Genomic DNA, 20,549 nt, shown 5'->3' on the forward strand with positions numbered 1-20,549 from the left:
TTACTTGTTTATTCTCTAATTTAACGGTCATATAATTTTACAAATAGCAAAAAGTCCCTTACTTCCATTTCTATACAACTTCCTCAGTTGAATCCCTTTAGATTGTTAGAAGAATCAAAAGAAACAATTTTTATACAAAAGAAATACAAAGTAAATTGCATCTTTAGTAGTACAGTTTCTTATTCATTCACAACAGCATTAAAGTGATGGGGAAATGCAGAATGTACATTGTGTTGGTAAAAGCGAGAAAATTATTTCCCTTTTCTGCATTACAATAGTGTAGTGTTCACTATAACTGAATTTTATTTTTAACTGAGTACTTTTCGAGTTGATACAAGATAGAATCGTGTAAAAATGATGAAGTGTAAAAATATTCAATTGATCGATAATGGAATGTACCATTGAAAAATTTTAGGGCCAAATTTCTCCAATATCAAATACCAATACAATGTATCTAGTCACAATTTGTGTGTGGCTAGAAATAGCACCCGAATCTGACCAGACTTTCCATGGGATCGAACCTGGATCGTTAGAACGATAGTCTCTAATCACTACGCAGCTGTGATTTTTTCGCTTTTTGTTTGAAAAGGAGTGTCGAGATGCTTTACTATTCTTGTAATGTCAGCAAGAAAATAGGATTTACATGTGAATATTTTACAATTTGTATCTTTTGAGATAAAAATAAAAGAAAAAAATATAAATTTTCATGTCTTTTAAATTTTACATCAACCAAACAAATTTCTAATGCATTATGAGAGCAAACAGATGGAACTTTTATGAATAAGATAAGGATAACATAAACCGCATTCAATTTTCATCTTGTTACATAAAACTTTTTCTTTTTCAGTCATTTCGGTTATTTTTAGGCAAGTATGAATGTCATGCAAAATGTTTATTTCCGTCTTTATTTCATGAGTTCTTCGAATAAACTTTTACTCTATTCATTCCACTTCCTCATCAACATCCGGCAATGATAAATTGTTTCAAAATCATAGAAAAGTTTCTCCGTCTAAAGACATAAAGTTTCCTCGTGGCATCTCTTTTTCGTTATGGAATGAGTTGATATATATTTAAAAATAGTTGCTTGATGACTAAAATTCTCATGATTGTGATGATGAGAATTTAAAGTGAAAAGATGTAATTAAGTAAGAAATGAATTAATTTAAGATGAGTTTGTCAAAAAGGAACGAGGAGATAGGAGAAGTGACAGGATTTATGGGCAAATAAAGAGAAGCAAGAAGAATAGAAATATGCAAAAAGTTAGATAGTTCTTGAAATTGAAAATTAATGGATCATTTTGAGGATAATTTACACAAAATAATGACTTAACAATTTTAAATCTTAAGAAAGTTATTTCTCTACTATTCGTTCTCAATAGATTAAATCACTCAAAATAAAATTTAAAACAATTTAATCCTACCTAAAAAACAACTGTTTTTCAGAATCACTCCAATACTCAAAGCGCACGAGAATTGAGACGTGTGCTCGCTCAGACTCAGAATAGTATTTAGAGCAATTTATGCTAATTTTCAGGATTATTATTCTGAAGAATAAATAAAAATAATAATTCACATAGACAGCTCTAAATGACGTTTTAAATTCTTTTGTGATGTTCACGCACAAATGTGATATTTAAAATTAGCAAAACAAAAAAGACAGAAAGAGTAGCATATGGCCATTTCCATTCGTGTGTTTATGCCTGCTGCATAAAAGTCGAGATTTATACTTAAGCACTTTCGTCTATTGCATCAGTCTACGGCAGACACATAAACTCTCATATAGTGTGGATTTATATTCGCACAGAGCTCTATACACATGTGGGGAATATGGCAAATGTGCTTTATAGAATATTGTAAGTTAGGACGATGAATTATAGACAATGTCTGCATTGCTGTTGTTGCGTTTGAAAATTTTCTTTCTGTGCTGCATATTTTTGAGCAAAATTTATTATTTTTCTCCTTTTTTGATGCTTTAAGGGGCACTTGAATTATTTTTAATGGATATAAAAATAAAAACTTTCAGACACTGCTGATGTTGATAATGATGAAAGTAGTGGAAAATAAAGAGGAAAAGTCATCAACAGCACACGCTTTTGAAAATTAGTTCTTGTGAATAAAACAAGAGAAACAAGTAGAAGTTGGGGGACAAAGCGAGATATAAGTTCCTTGTGTTTTTGATGTGGCTGTTTTCATTATTTGTTGCCTTTGATTATGCTGCTTTTATTACGATGTTGCATGATTCGCCTTACTTGTTCCTCAACTTTTTTTGTTTCTTCCAACTGCACGAAAGGAATTTTTTCATTCTCATCTTGTTTTAAGCCATGTTAGGAAGCGCTATAACGTTTGTTTAACAGACAGACACAATATTTTGTTCAACTTTTTTTTTATGATCATTATGTTTGATATCCCATTTGTCTTCACCTTACTCGTTTTTCGATAGTTTTTACACAAATTTTTTTTAATGTTTATATGCAGGTAGGAGTAAAAAAATTAATTTTGTTACTATAGTCAAAAACACAAAATTTGTAATATTGAATCAAATTGAATGAAAGAGAGGCATTAAATGGTATCATGTCAACAAAATATTGAGGTTTGTCCTGCTGCTGGCAATCATATAATTTCCCATCAACTTTGTATATTCGATAAATTATGTCTTCCTCTTCTTAAAATTTAATTTTTCTGCTTTTCGAGCTCAAATAAAATTATTTAACAACTTCCCATAAAGAAAATCTTCACAAAAGAATTTTTAGTAAAATAAAAGTTTTCAAATAACAACCGTACAACATCAATGACTTTTTGTGATTTTTTGAAAAGGTAAAACTAAAGTTTTTACCACAACAATGAAAATTCCATTCCTTTTCCATTTCAAATCTGAACAAAATAAAGAGAGTATTTTTTGTAGTGGCTTTTTCACTTCAAACTCAATGCTGTGCACCAGTAACTCCACAAAAATGCCTTTTTCATGGGTAAATTGAGAAAAAAAAGTAGATTTTATGGTAAGGGATTTTGCAAGTGTGTATTTGTGTTTTCAAATCATTCTTCCATTCATATTGGTATTGCCTTGCTCTTAGCTCATATTTGTGCATCTTACTTTTCATATAAATTTGAAAAATTTTCATAGAGCTATAATCTCATATTTCATTCCCTAACATCAGATGAAAAATTGAGAAGGAAAAATCTCGACTTTGTGGATTCCGTATTCTTTTTTTTTCATATTTTCTATTCTATTCCATAAAATGATGTTTAGATTGGTTAGATAGTGAATTTATGGTAAATTTTTAAATTGAAAAATTTTCGGAATGCTTTTTATTTAGCTCTCAAAAAAAATTTAATTTTTTAAACATAAGTTAAATTTTATTATGATAAAGAGAGGACTGTGGACATAAAACTTTTGTTTAAAGAAACTTTTTCATTTGCATATGGCTTAAAAATATGAATATGATAATCTTATGGCAATTTGAAAGAGTTAAGGATTAAAACCTAATGATAATATGGTTCTATTCGTCTGTTCATAAAATTTTTGTTAAAATTTAAATGAAATTTAAGACTTGAAATCTTTGGCATTATCACACCAAAAATAGTCATTTAGATTTGAAATTTAATATCTATCTTCTGTTTGTATTTTTATGAGGTATGGAAAGATCAAAAAAAAATTAAAAAAAAATTATTGTCAATCATGCCCGATTAAATATGCTTTTATTCTTACTTATCAAGTTAAGAGCAAAAAGAGAATACAAGAAAGTAAGGTAAACATAGAAAAGAACTAAACCATAGTGGGCTAAACTTGGTTGTAATTCATTTCAAAAGTCATAAACATACATCACAGAATATGTTGAACATTTTTTGAAGTAGTGCATGTTTAACATTAAGAAATGTCTTTTCCTCTCACTATGACACTTTTCATATGCAAAAAATGAAAAAGGAAGAAGAATAAGAAAAAAATTCGTTGCATATATGGAAGGTGGATGTTAGGTAACTTGAGACATGCATTCGTGTGTTAGAAATGAAGGTGGGTTGCTTTACATGACACATGAAGAAATTCATTCCCATCTCTCTATTCATTCCATTATGTTCCATTATAGCTTTTGTGTCACATAATCTGGTTATGTTCTGCCTTCCTTTACATTCTTTTTTTGTACATTTATGTTCAACTTCTCTTCCGCTCTCTTAATTTTTTTTCTTTCAAAAATGATTCTTGAATTTCTTCTTTCTCTTTTTAGACATTGATGATACTCTATGTGCATGCCACTGTCTGCACTTCTTCTTGTTTTTTCCTCTTTTTTCTCATGTTGTACTTGTGGCGAAGAATTTTTCTTGTTGGGTTTAATGTACCTTTAGGACATTTAGAAAGGAAGTGGTTTAGTCGTGTTCAAAAATAATGTGAAAACGGATTAAAGATAATGATCAAAATATGTTTTTAATTTTTGAAACATGAGTCGTCGATGAATTTTATATAGTTTCAAAAAATTGTTAACCATACTTTCCGATAATGTAATTCTGAGTTGAATCAATTTAAGACAAAGATCAAAAACTGATTTTGTCAAGGGAAAAACAATTTTAATTGAAATTTCATTGAGAAAATTATCAACTATGCCAATATCATATGAAAAATTTCTGTATTTCATTCTTTGCCTCATAAGAAATCAATGAAGAACAAATGGTACGAATATAAAGGAAAACTCTTCTTCTTTTTAATTTCCGGCTTCATTTTATCGCAATCTCATCACTAATATCGTCTATGTCGTTGTCATCTCGCGAGCTATAGAAAGTATATGAGTACGGAATAAAAAGTTGCAAAAAGGTAGGAAATTAAATTATAAAAGAAACCTGCATTAAAATGATGTAAATGACACTATAATAGAAATTCAATTTCACATGTTCACATTTAATTCAATTTTCCCTCGTGTTCTTATATCATAAAGACATGACATAGAACAGGAATTGCCATTTTAAAGTGGGAATGTAAAAGACTCGAAATTCATTTCTTCCCCATTGTTGTAAGCAAGCAATCATGAGCATGGGGATATACGGAGACAAAAAAAGAAAAGAACAGGAAAACCTGACACAATATTAAGACAGAAATGTGTCACAACATGTCAAAATATGATATGACATTATTATTGTTGTGTGTATTTTTAGTTTTAAAGAATAATTTCTTCTTTCTATCCATCCCCATGTAAAGCATAATTCACATCTCCAATTTCAATTTCTTTTCATAACCAATATTTTTGTTCATAAGTGTTGGCTGCTATTCACTTTTATGTTAAGAAAATACACCACTAGTCGTTGGATATTATTAATTTATATTCACATGAATGAAATCAAGACATGACAACAGAGTGTGTATATGTATATTAAATATGAGATGGAAAAAGGGTTTCTTATTCAAATTCATTCATCTAAACACAATGCGCATTATTTGAAGAGAAGAAGCAATAAAAACAGAAGAAGAAAAATGAGAGCATTTTTGAGTCATCTACAAGCAAATTATATTTTTTATATATAGCCTTTCTTTTCATTTTTGGATGTCAGCTGTCACTGAGCATTGAAGCTCATTCTTCACATTTTAATTTTTTTTTTTGCAATCGAAACTGGTAGTTTCTTAATAAATGGGAGAATGCTTTTAACGGCTTTTACGACTCATTCAAATCACCTATAAAACAAGTCTGAAATTTGATCTTTAAAATAATAAAAAATTAAAAAGAGATGTGAGTGAAGAGAACTGGTAAAGTAAGAAGATATGATCGATGGTGTGAAGCTCATACTTTCACATGATGGATCTTTTGATGATGAATGAAATGTATTTTTGTGAAATTTCTGACGTTTCTATTAAAATTGAAATTTAAGTTGCACTATTCTCAGTTTATACTATTTAAAGTATTCAAACTATTCAAGTCTATATATTTAAATAAATGATTCATTAGTCAAATTATTTGATTAAATTCAAGGAATTCTTCCAAATTATTATATTGAGTACTTAAAAGGTTTTATTTTAGATATTCAGTTAAAATTTTAGCAGAATAAGATTTTTAAGCGATCATATAACGTCAAGCTCGAAGTATTTTATGTGGTCATTAAAATAATTTTGATTGTAAGAAGCTAAAATCAATGTTTTACACATACATTTAAGTATTGTTTATAAACAATTCTTATCTATCGATGGTAATTGATCATTCTTGGATGCTTCATATTTCATCTCCATTCATTCGATTTTTTTCTTTCTTATGCTTTTGATTTTTTACTTTTTCCTCTTTTTCAAATTGCTTGTAGTTCTTTATTGCTTGCGTACATAAATATGTTCATATATCTTCTATATAATACATTTATATTCAGGCAGATATTTTGAAACATATCAAATTTCAATATCATTTTTTATTAATCATAATAATGACGATGGAACGACCAAACGATGATGTATGCATGCGTGTATAGAGTAAAAGAGAATTGAAAACGAGAAAAACAAAAATGAGCAGAAAAAAGAATTGCTTGACTGTAACATTTACCAACGTTTAATATGAAATATTGATGCGAAAAATACCTTTAACAAAAAAGGGCATTAAAAGAGAATTGAAACTAAATATTTTTTCATGTTGTAGCTCAACAAATTCAATTACTTCCAATATAAAAACCAATTTCTCATTTTCTTTATTCTTTAATGAATTAACTTTTAACGAGTTTTTCATTTACTTTTCTTTGCAGCACATGAAATAAAAGCACACTAAAACTGTTGTGAATGAGAGTGTAAGATGATGAAAAATTGCCATAAAAAGATTAAACGAATAAAAGAAAATAAAATAAATGTGAAGAAAGGAGGTAGTCAGTAAAAAAATGCAATGCCAATTGGTGTGTAATGCGATATTGGTTTTAATTCAAATCTTTTTTGGCTTCTTATCAAACAGCCATGAAAAGTTTATAAATCAGCAGTTTCAGATATTTGATTTGTTTTTATATTAAAGCTTAGGTAAAGGAAATATCCTGAAATTCAGATAGAATTTTAGAATCTTATTTGAATTTTTAGCTTTAGTCTCACATATTTTTTACGTAACATCATAGGTATTTGCCAAATATTTGTTTATAATTTACAGAAATATTATTGTTTCATGTGTCCTTAAAATGGCAAAGAAGAAAAAATCACCAATAATAGCACCAAATTGAAAATAAATCGAGGTGTATTTAACATTCTGCAAATTAAAATACATCACTTTTGTCTGTCAATTTACTCTCATATTGGACAATTCTCTTTTAACAAAAATTGCAAGATATCCATTTAATGAGAAAATAACGAAATAATAACAAGAGTTAAATCAATTTGTCTTCATCACTAACATTGAACTGAAAGAATTGTTGCTGATGTTTAATAGATTGAACTCAGACATGCAGAAAAGGCAAAGAATGAAGATAGAAACTTATCTAATTAATTGAATTTAATTGCTTTGAGAATCGTTTTCCTGATACACAAACATCATTGAATAGGATGCAAAAAATGCCTTTATAAAACCATTATTATTCTTTGTTTCATTTTTTTTGTGAATGACGAATGAACGTAGAATCAAGAACAAAAAATTTACAGTGCCATGTTTGAGGGTCTGTTTCAACAATTTTTTTTTTCTTTTTTGTTTCATTTTTATTCTTTTGACATCCAAGTGGCAGCATTTTTGAGGCGGTGAGAAACCGCATTGAAAGAGCTGATATTGCTGCTCGTGATATTGCTAAATAATGACAAAGACAATGACTTAATACACCACAACTTGTTCTATATCTCGCTCGTTCTCTCTGCCATTCTTCTCATCTTATCTGTCTCCTGTTTTTTTGTGAATGACGACGACATTAAAAAGACACTTAAAATTGATTCTTGTCTCTCTTTTCTTTGGTTTTTACTTTCAAAATTGTATAACCGCACATATATGTAGGAATACACACATTTATTCAGCATGCGTGTGTCTTATTACAATAACAAGAACAACGACTATATGACGTATAAAAAAGAAGAATTTTGATTGTCATAAATAAATCAGTTCCCTGCCAGCTTGCCTTGTTGAGGCTCTTTTTTTGTATCATATACACTATATAGCAATGAATGACAATCACAACGACGATGCTGATAATAACGATGATGATGATGATGTTAAGTAAAACAAAGACAAATTTAATTTGCTTTCATCAAAGAAAAATTAATGTTAAAAAAACCTTTTCACGAAATTTATTTTCAGTTTTCTTTTCTTCTTTAATTTTCTCCACATTTTTGTGATTCTTGTGTAAAAAAATTCGCACACAAAGAAAGAAATTTATAGACTACATTGACTATATAACTTAATTTTCCAATAACTTTTAATCGGCTTTCATTATTAATGCGAATATAACAGCAAAACAGAAAATAAAAAAATGATTAAGTAATTGAATGAATGGAACAGAATGATAAAAGAACATAAACAAATTTTATGTTTAAGTAAGAAAAAATTTAAAATGAAACTTTAAGACGTTGCAAATACTTATTTTCGTTTATTCTATTTTCGATAGCTCTAAATTTTAATAGACTTAAATTATCTTTCTCTTACGTACTTGTCTCTGCTTTTGTAAAATTTATTATATTGTTTTCTCCCCCAGTTATGTGTGCGCCTTAGATTATTATTTATTTTGTACTTACTACGGCAATAAATGAAACCTCGCTAATTTTATTATTTGATGACTATATTCTGAGTAAATGTGTGCACGTTATATATAATTTATTATGTGAATATTATTTTCGCAATAGCAGTTAAATCAGCAATGAGCTTACGAAGTTATTAAGACATTAATAATTCTCTTTATGTTTTCAGCATTTTTTTAAACAATTTTTTTACAGAAGTTAATAAATACTGTAACATACATACTAGTAAAAAATTGCGACAATAATGAATTGTAAAATAAAAGCATGTATTAATTTAATAACGACTTGATTATGGAAAAATGATTAAACTGAAATTTAAGTTCTTCAAATTTTTGGCATATAAGCTGTTTAACAAACTTCAAATCAAAACTATATATTATTCAACAACATGTACAAATGTTTGCATAAACGCAAGAGACACAGTTAAAGTAGTCAATGAAATTGCCGATGAAAACGGTTTAATTTTATGAGTTCATAAGTTTTCTTTACTCTTTCAGCATCATACGTTATTAATAATAATATTATTTTTCACGGTTACTGCCGTACGCCACTCACTTATTCTATAGCAAAATTGTTATTGTATTACAGTTCTGAAATGCTAATTTTTTTCACTCCGCCATATAATCGTATTAAAATATTTATTGACAACTTCTGTATATACGTGTTCAATATTATGGCATAAAGTTTGGGGAAATAATCTCATGCCAGATGTTGTTACTTCCCATCAAACAAAATATAGCATTATGAGTCAGCAATAATGTACAACTTTTTAATTTATTTTTTCTCACCTCAGCATTTAACGGATGTTGTCTCATCACAAGTGGTCTATGATGTCCCAGATGCATGTCGGGATCTTCATATGTTAATGATTGTCCTACAGGTATTACACTTGGATCTAATGCATTTCTCGATGGCGTTTTGCACGGAAGAAAGTTTTGAACTTTTCTTTTGTGTCTGAAAATTGAAAGAAAAATTGTTAAATTTTTACTTCGGAAAAGAGTTTTTTTTAGAAAATAATCTACTTCTAATATCAAGCTATGAATACAACAATTGTGAATGGAAGCAGCAACAGGATATTTCCATTCTCCCAATTATAATTCATCATCTCTTTTCAATATCGTACAACATTCTTTTATGTTGTACTGTTCACTATTGAATATCTATTTTGTACAACATCGACTAATTTTTATTCTGTAACATGTGGCATAAGGCTTTAACACAGAATCTCATTTGATCTACCACTGGTTGCTTTCTTATTTTCTTTTTTTTATATTATCAGCAACAAAGCTTGAACTTTATTCGCATTATTCGCTGTTCAATGAAATTTGATATCACATGTTACCATTTATGTATGGATAATAGAAAGCAAATTGAAAATATAAAGCGGATTGGAACAGGAGGAAGTTGCTCATTTTTCATTCAATGCATGATAAATTTGTTTACTTATGGAGGACGATTTCATTTGGTTAGATAAGAACTCATCCTACGATTTATATTTATTTGATTAAGTTTAGAATTTAATTTAAACACAAATTCAGCGGAGAAAATATTTCAATATAAATTTTGAAATTCACTATTTATCTCTGCACTCCTTATCAATTTTAAGCATTCATGTCATGTCAAGTTTTGTTTAAATACATCCTCCATACATTTATCGCGAGATACATATGCGAGATTTTTTAATGAAGTTGTTACGATTTTTTGCTATCTTTCCTCTTTTTCCTGTCTGTTTGATTGCTTCACATCTTGTCATTTTTCTCCTTTTCATTTTTTTTTTTTGCTTTCAATTCCAATTGTAAAAGAGCTCAAGCTCAAGTTGAATGAGATAAAGTAAGAAGAAAAGAAAATTTAAATTCAATTCTTTTTATTTTATTTGCACACAGTGGAGCAATTTGAATTACTTTTTATTTTATATTTCTTTATGTTCAAATGTATATTGATAATGCTGGGTGATTCAACGTTCTATTGTATTTACGTATGAAGATCATAAAAAATAAAGATATATTCTAAATTTTTTCTTGCTTTCTCTGACTGCATGTATCTGTTTTCATATGAGTTAGTAGCGTACTCCAGTGGACATTTCATTTTACTGTATTCTATACTCACTTTATTTGTTTGATAAAATAATAAAGTTAGTTTTTTCATTTATTTATTTTTTTTTTTTGAAAGATGAAAAATGCGTTCTAAATATTACTTATGTCTAAGAGCTTTTTTACATTCCATGATCCTTTCAGATTTCATTTCATTGCTTTCGTACTCATAAATTTGATTTCATTCTTTTTTATCATAAATAAATTATTCATGCTTTTCTTCTACTTCGTTTTTAAATGAAATCCTTTTACTGACAACAAAAGGAATATAATCATCTTTTGAGATTGATATTTTGATGAGTACATTGTTTTTTTTTTTCTATACAATCATAATATTCAGAAGCGAGTATTTCGAATATTGTAGCTTCAAAATTTCATTACGTTGATAATAAATATATGTTGTATGAAAGTTATTGAATCTTTTTGAGAATACTTAAATTAATAATATACTCATTAGAGTTCAAAGATAATATTTTAACTCAAATAATAAAATTTATAAATAGTAAATTATAAAATTTTTAATATAAATCTTGTATAAAACTTTAAGCAAAAATTCAAATTTCTAGTTATGTTGAAATTTAACGAGACTGTTCTAAATGTTTAGTGATTTTTCTTACGTTTTCCTTTCATAGTTCGTTAGCAAAATTCAGTAGGAAATCTTAAGTCAATAAAATGAAAGAGTAAGAGATCTAGATATTTCATGTAATTTTTATAGGGATCTCTTAAGCCTCACTCTTTCTTTCTGCCTTATCTTCTTTCAGTATAATCGAATTGAAAAGGAAATTTCTTACTAATGCGATTTATTCTTTTTTCTTTCTTGCATAATAAGTATGTTATGCTTAAGGTCCATTAAATTCGTATTCATATTGGAATATAAATAAAATAAATTGATAGAGAAAATCTCTTCTGCTACTCTTGCTCTTATTTTGCATTCTTTAAAATACATATAATAGGAATAGATATGGCTCATGTAAAAAGTAAAGAATTTAAATGATGAGAAGGAAATCAAAAGAATGGTAGATAAAGAGATAGAAGGAAGCCAGAAATGGTCCATTTGATTGCAAATAAGGCTGCAATCAAGATCCATTTCTGGTTTTTTTCATTCTTTACATTCTGATTCATCTCTTCACTAACGATTTTCAATATACTTATTGTTATATTCTCATATTCTTATTTCAACCTTCTTCAGTGCGTATGCCCACATTCTCTTTTCGTCTATGGTTATGAGAATGGCTGATTATATCTCATTATATTTGGTACACAATTGAAATGAGAATAAATATGTAAAAAGAAATATGCTTAAGAGAATCGGTTTTGGTCTGATATAACTTTATTATTATTATTGGTTTGCTCATTCTTTTTTGGCCCCTTCTACACATTCTATTGGAAACTACTCCCCCGCAAAACTTTTTTTCTTTATCTACAATTTATACATTTTTCTTGCTTTGTTTTGTTTCACAATCAATACATGAGTCAGGCAAAATTTTCTGCATATTTGGACCATATTAATATAAATATCAATTTCCTCTGGTTCCGTATATTCTTAAAAGAGAACGAATAAAGGATGTCATTAGAAATAAAAGTAACGATTGAACGGCAAGCCAAACTATAAAAATAAAAAGGCGATTTGTTCTTATGTAACGTGATTTGTATCATTAATTTTAAAGTGGAAAAATTTGGATCATTCAAATGCTTTGTTTGATATTTATCAGACTATCAGACATTCAGATCATATACATGAGAAAGATACAAATCATTTGATCAATATAATTATAAGCTATAATTTTTTTTTGTTTCTTAGATTTGCTAAAAGCGTATAGTACTTTTATTTCATTTATTCGTTGTATTACCTTAGTTCAGTAGCATTTCTGTATATAAAATTTAATGGCCCGTGTCATAACTTGGATAAAGTTTACTGTGGCTTATTGGAGTTTATATTTTGTAGATTCTTTTGAATCATATGTTATAGAATAAAAAAAAAGAGAAAATTCCAAAATAAAAATCTAAATTGCATTTTCTACGATTATATGGATTTATTGGATTGATCAAACATGGAGCATCAATATCATGACTTTCTTGAAGGTTTGCACAAAAATACGAAATATTAGAATCATTTAATAATTTTCCATTTCTATATCCCCTTCTCAATGTTCTGTACGTACGTATACATTGCTTAAAAGATTTTTTTATCTATTCTGTGTTGAAATAATATTTTTTTATGATTTTTTTTTTTCATTTCAAATACTCTGTGATGTGATGAATCTCAACAATCCTCAATATTCCATCGATCTCTTCTCTCTCTATAGTCTTGTGCGAGGAAGATGATGATTTTTTGGATGGAAAGGCATCGCACAGAAAAAGGGAGGAGAAATTAGATAGATAGAAATCGAAAATAAAAAGCAACATCCATAAAGTATTTTCAACATTTCTTTTCTTTTCGTGCTTTTTAGATTTGATTCGATTCCCAATTTCGTTGATTTATTGCTCTTTGCTTTTATATGGCTGATTTAAAATTGACTTTTTTCATCACTCAAGTCTACTCGAGCGGCGATGAATACAGAGATTCATAGATGTTCTTGCAGTATAAAAGCAGTTAGACTTTAAATAGAAACATGCAATGATATGTTATGATATCATCGACAGCAAAAAATTCATTAAAATTGTACAGCATCAAACTTTTGACTGACTTTTATGAGAGTTTTTTATGTCATCGACTGTATCTTTGTTTTCTTGTGGTTTTGAACAGATATAACTATGAAGTTTAATAGGCATTGTATAAATGAAAATTAATGTTGTTCTGTCGATTCTGAGAAAAATTTGATAATCTGATATTTTTATATTAAATAAAGCAATTAAATATTAAATCTGGAAATGCAAATTTTTATATTTTATTTCAAGTCTACAAACCTCAATAGGATCATTTTCAATATTATATTTGTTGTACTAGCTGAATGTGCATAAATCATCGGAAAATTTCTGAACATGTCAATTATTAACATTTATAAAAGTAATATGATATATTTTTTCAGTTCCTCTGCTAAACGTTACCGCTACAGCTTTTTTGCTCATTCCACTTGTCAACAATTCATTTAAGTCAATCAGCCACCAATCGAGATGTACTTGCCTGTCGATATCATTTTAATTTTATAAATATAAGCAATGTCTCATTTTTTTCTTATTGCATTTTTTGTTCTTCTACTTCCATTTATTTTATGCAATGTAATGTAATGGAATGAAATGACATTATCATTATTATTATTATTATGAGCAGAATTGACTTGAAATGACTTTTATGAATGTAATGAGAGAATTTATTGAGTAAATTGAAATGCTGCAGTTGATGTGAATACAGATAGAGTAAATTGAATTGTCTTTATGGCTAGATATTACAGAAATGTAATAGAGAAATTCTCGAGTTCACAAATGTACTGTGCTGACAATTTGCTTCACTCCTTGTTAGCTTTAGGGTAGCAAATTTTATTGTGATTTTAATAGAGTACTCTCATGAGTATGCTCAAGTATTATTATTTCAATGAATACCTTAGCTTTAACAATTTAATCAGTTGAACTCGGAATTTTCACATCGATTTATAAAATTTATATGATTTTGAATAAACAATTTCGATTAGCAAAGTAAAGTAAACAAGTTTGTGTTGGAATCTATTTCAAGATTCAAGCTTTTTTTAATTATCAAAAATCGAGCGATATATCATTTTTTATTCTTTCTCCTATCCACAGCTAATTACTACATTTAATCTGGTAAAGTGCTTTGATAATTCTACACCAAACTAAATCACTTCCTTTGAAGATTCAAATCATTACGAGACATGACTTCCTTTATATAATTGCTACGATTACTGATACACATTATTGGTATTGAAACTTTTAGCAACGTGCCACACACTTTATTCATTTTTATGAGCACGATTTATGAGATTCTCATGTTATATTATTGACACATAATGTTTCTAAATATACCATATTATTATTACGTAAAGAATATGAGATATGTATGTTTGATGCATATGTACATGCATGATGACGCATTATATCATGCAATCTTTTTATGTCGTTTGCAATGAACATATAAAAAAATTTCCTTTACACAACACAATGTGTTGATGATGATGCCATGCAATACGATCATAATGAAATGAAATGTGATGTAACTCTATGTGATATGTTATTTTATGCTACATTATAAAAACTTATAAAAAAAAAATAATTTATTTGATGGAAATTAAAAACAAATTTCGAATATGAGGAATATTTTTCCCAACAGATTAGATGAGAATCTCATTTTAAATATCAAAACAGAACATTACGGGACTTAATTTTATTGTGATACATTGCTCTATGTCTCATAGTGTCTATAACTTCAAAAAGAAAACATGTGTTATAAATGTAATAAATTTCGTATAAACGATTTTCTTACTGTCTTCTCTTATGTTCTGTCTTGTTGAGTTGTCTTTAAATTTTTTCTGTCTCTCACACTGTTCTCGTAGCTGTTGAAAGACATGAAATGGGCTGGCAATCAAATGAGTGAAAACATGAAGTAACAATTTTTATATATTCATTCTTCTTCGCGGTTTTTTGGAAGAACTGACTGTACATCTGTCTTTAACCTTCGCCAATGATAACAAACCACACGAACGATGTAGAAAGAAATGAGATTCTGTTTTTGTTAAACGATTTATGATCGTGCGACTGTTAAAACAGTTTTTTGTATTCAAAATAGCCAAATGCTAACCACACTGGCGAGAATACTACAAAATGGATGTGAATGGACACATTCAAGTGGGATCCATAATACATTTTTCGATACATATGAAAAGGAATTCCTCGATATTCATTATGTTGCGGTTACTTTTGTCCATCTTCTTATTGCTTGCTAAATATTATTTTCAAATTTTTGCCAATAAAAGGTGTGGCTAAATATGAAAAGGTTATAAAGTGTTTGGATGATTATTTCTAGAAACGAAATTATTTCTGACTAATTTAAAACTATAAAATCATTCTATTGTATTAAATTGCTAACGAATCGATATTTAGAACAATTAGCTTTTTAATGCAAATTAATAGAATATATTAATCTCATCTAGGTATATGATTATATTATAATAAAACTTAAAGATATTGAAACCAATTTAGTACAAAAAATCAAAAATGATTTGTGTTGATGTTTAGTTCATTAGGAAAATTTTTGGTGTAGATGTAAATGACTAAAATTGTTGAATGAATCATAGACAAAATTTTAAAAACAACAAATTGCTAAGCAACAAATAAGACAATACCGAATTCCAATGAACTCCCAAATGTGCTCTTTAAAGAAACAAAGTAGAAGCCTCATAAACATACAAGAAACATTTGGAGGTCGTAAATTTTTCCTTCTTCTCTTCTTTTTGTCTACAAAATATTTTACATGAAAATTCATCAAATTTACGATTGAAAAATTCTTCACAATATCAATTCATCTGTGATGATGGGAAGTGATTTTAAAAATATTTATCTAAATTATTACGGTAATGATATTAAAAATCAAAAAAAAAAAAAATAAATAAATAAATAAATAAATCTCATTGGATAGCCATCAGACATAAAAAGAAAAGAATAACCAAAAAGAATGAAAATCATGTCGTCAGTGTTGTATAAGCGTCGCGTTTTCATGTCATTTAAATAATTTATATCAACCAAGCTCAAATCTGCTCGTCATTTCGGAATTTTTTTCCGTCTACTTTAGCTTCATCTAGTACTACTTGAGGGCATAAAATATATATAAGAAGTAATTTAGAGACATTTCTATTTATATGGAGCTAAAATAAATTTGAGAGAGACATAAAGAAAATAAGTAAGCCGTTGGCAGTTCAATAAATTTATTTAGTTTCTTCTACTTCCATCTTTCTATGTGAAATTTCTTCCTTTCTTCTTTTCTTTGAATATTTTTTTTTGTGGCATGCAATCAATGTCTGATTTAAAAAAATTATGTGAATTTATGTACTACATTATATTGAGACATAAGGTAAAGGACATTTATGAGATGAGAAAAAGAGATCTTCATTGAAAGCGAAATGCCATGAAAAATGTCGTCAGTCTACTCCTTAGGGGATATTTCAAGCAGAAGATTTAAAAATATTCAATGTTCAGCAAATAATGAAATCCTCAGACTGATCACGATTAAATATTTACATAGATGCCAAATGAGTTTTAAGTTGTGTAAAATTGAAATTTTTGACTTTTTTGTATTAAAATAAAATTTTCAAATTTTATTCAAGACGTGTAGACTTTGGTCATATGGCTACTAAAAGAACATGTTTCATAAAAGAAACTTCAATCAATCTGTTGTAGTACTTAAAATATTTTTAATCCTTTAAATAAATAAATCCTCACATCAAAATTGTTTTCTTATTCCTTCCTTTCTCAACTTCTTCTTCAATTCAGATATACAATGCACCATTATGTCTACTGCTGATGATGATAATTTTTATTTTTTCCTTCTTATTTTGTTACTTTCTGTGGCATATTGTGTGGATAAAGCAGGAAAAAATAAGAAGAATCAAGCAAGCATTTTATTGAGTGGTTTTTAAACATATGTCACCAGCTACGTCTTCCTTTGTCATATGTGTTTACAATAAATACATACTCCACATAAGTACATTGACATTTTTTATATTTAAAGAAACGAAAAGAATCTTGAAGGACTTGGAGAAAAGTAAAATGTAGTGGATATACGAAGAGAAGTGAGATTGAGAAGGGAAAATGTCATTTCCGAAGAATTGGATGAAGAAGAGAAATGTGTACAGGAGATTCTTGCTGTTTGTTTAGATTAAAATTTAATTTTTTTCTTTGGAATGACATAACAAAGAAATTTTAGCAAAGGACTTCTTGTAGAAAAAAATTTTGTCTATTACTTTAAAGGAAGAGATGGTTTTACAAGAATAAAGATAGAAATTACTGAACTTAAAGCTAACTAAAAATGAGCTGACAAAATTTTTTTAAATACATTACAAACTATATATTTTTTTATTGTGACAATATAATAAGCAGGAATTTCATCATAATATCTTGTTTATTCTTAAAAATTTCAAATATCTTTTTACTTTTATTTTTTGTTTTTTGTGCCTTCAGGATTTTTTTCGTTCGGTTAACGTTGTGAGAAAATTTTTGTTGACTTTTTGCGAAAATTGAGGTATGACTCAAAGATATTAAGTTGTTTATTAAATTGCATCGTTTTAATAAAATGAACTCATTAATGTACTTTATGTAAAATTAATTAAAGAATCTTTATAAATTTGTTGAATGGTTTTTGAAATTCATAAAAAACTTATTACAGCCATGATATTGACTATGGTATATTTATGAATAAATTAAAAAGACTTTTTCCACGAGCTATTCTAGATTTTTTAAGACCTTCTTTCGCTTTTATTCTCATTGGTTTTCTGAGAGTTACTCTTGTTCTTGTTCTTTGAAAAAGTTTTTTCATTTTTTCCTTTTGCATTATTAAATAAGTCTCATCATGTATATAATGGAGGTAAAAGTATGTTTTATCATGAATGAGATTGAATATTAAAAGGAAAAGTGTCACAAAAGTTTTTCATGATATTGCTTTTCTATTTCATGAATAATGTCAAAGTTGGAAAAGAAACAATGTAAAATAATGAAGGAGAAAAGAATAAAGTTTGTATTTCATCACGTCTTTTAATTTGTTAAAATGAAAAAATTTACATTACTTTATAATATTTTATTATGTAAAATTCTTATTTCTATATAAAACTAAATTTAAATCTAATTAAGTTCATTGATGCAATGAAAATTGTTTATTTATTAAATCAAAAATTTAATTTGAATTGTTGACTCTTTTAAACATTCAAAGGCTGTCAAAAATGTAGAAATATGAAGAATATGAAGAATAATTTTCATATTTTTCCTTAACAACACAAAATTTTTCATCTTTTTTGAGTTTTTTCTGTTTGATACTTTTCTTGTTGTCGTTCAAATGGCATCTGTAATTTAACTCAAATTACTTGAGACAGAATGAAAAAAAGTGAAAATTCTTTAATAAAAATTTTAATCATTTCTGCGTGGAGCAAACAGCAAAAAGAGGAAAGAAAAATTAATTATGCGATGTGACAAAATAAAAAATTGCGGCACTGAGTTATTTTGACTATAAGCAAAAAAGTAGATTTTTTATGAAGTCACAAAAATATATGTCTAAATCTACATTTTTATTTATTTAGTACATACATATGTCTTGAATTTTGTAATATTCTTTCCGTTCCTTTTTTCACATATATCATTACTGATTGCGGTGCATTTTTAAGATGTAATGAAAAAAGTAGGTGGATGTATGGAAATCATTAATTCAAATTTATATATTTGTTAACTCACTCGGAAGATATTGGGGAGTGATGAAAAGCCATAAAGGATTTATTAATTAACCAATTAACTCTTTCGAGTCTCCTACCAATGTCTCAAAATATTTGTGGTATACTCGGAAGACAAATATCAAGAATGTACACAAAAACAAGCTTAATAAATAATTTATTTGAACACTGTACATGTTAACACTTATAATGTATGATATATGACAGGCTGTTGTGACAAACACATTGCTTGAATCTTTATTTTACTTAAGGGGGATATGGAAATAATGAAAAGGAAGAATAATTTACTTTTATGTGTAATAAACTAATAAAAATTATTGCTATACTTAAGGATATTCGAGGATTCTTGTTATATTGTAAGATTAGTCACATTAAATACATAATTAGTTGTAATATGATAAACAAGCTTTTTCGTGCAAATATTAGCAAGCATTTTTAGATAATTTATAATGCATGAATATCGTCTAATGTCATAAAAGACTATATTATCGATAATGGGATTACAAATTCATCTTGTATTTGGCCATTCATAATAACCGCTTACAATACTTTTGAAGAATTATGGAAATTATGTTTTGGTTTTTCCTATGCTTTCTCGATACCGGGACCGGGACCGGGAAATCCCGGGACAGTCCCGTCCCGGTCCCGTCCCGAGTCCCGAAAATCTTCCGGGACTGGTCCCGCGGGACTAGGTTCTAAAAATTTTCATATAAACTCTTAACAAAATAAAAATAATAAAAATAAAAAACGTTTAATTTGTAACCAAAAATTTAAAATCAATATAAATTATATAATTTTATCAAAAATCATGAGAAATATGGAGCTTTAAATTCGTATTTTGAATATTTTTGAGTTAAAAGTTTAAAATATATTGTGGTCTTTTGATTTTTGTTCTGTAATGTAGTGGCAAATAATATAAACCCAAATCAAATAAACCCTTTCAAATAAACCAATAGATTTTCAAAGGTTTAATGCTTTCTAAATTGATCACAAATAATTGAGATTTTTTCTCATAACTAAGATTTGTTCTTCATTATCATATAAACGGTGAATATGAAAGTTAAATTCAAAATTTTTTAGTGTTTTTATATTTTAAAATCATTCAAAATGAGTCAGGTTCAAGTGTTCTGAAAATTTAAATTCATCTTTAAATTTTTGAAAATACAAATTAAGCTTAAAAATACCGAAAAAACATTAAAATATTGTACATTTTGGTACATATTTTTTTTCGGGAAAAATCCCGTCCCGGTCCCGGAAAAGTTTCGGGACCGGGATTTCGGGAAAGCATACTTTTTCCTTCATAAAATTTGATATAAGACTATTAAATAAAACAACTTTCATGTTACTATTAATTTTACAATAAAGTAAATTATTGACAAACATTAAGTCATCGAACGCAATGACCAGTAGAATCACTGACTTTAAATGCTGC

The 20,549-nt window shown here is 27.7% G+C and overlaps 1 protein-coding gene across 1 annotated transcript in view; it reads right to left on the reverse strand.

Moving 5' to 3' along the window:
- Positions 1–9,434: 9,434 nt before the first annotated feature.
- LOC139093809 (uncharacterized) overlaps positions 9,435–20,549 on the reverse strand; it is a gene marked incomplete at its 3' end in the record, with an annotated part of 88,043 nt that continues 76,928 nt past the window's right edge. Inside the window, exon 4 of the mRNA XM_070644649.1 lies at positions 9,435–9,600. Within this exon, the coding sequence (XP_070500750.1) occupies positions 9,435–9,600 (166 nt within the window). The remainder of the gene's footprint in view (positions 9,601–20,549) is intronic.

The sequence above is a fragment of the Chironomus tepperi genome, unplaced genomic scaffold (genome assembly GCF_022539635.2).
Source record: "Chironomus tepperi strain 1889 unplaced genomic scaffold, CSIRO-AGI_Ctep_v1 contig_338, whole genome shotgun sequence".
NCBI lineage: Eukaryota > Metazoa > Arthropoda > Insecta > Diptera > Chironomidae > Chironomus > Chironomus tepperi.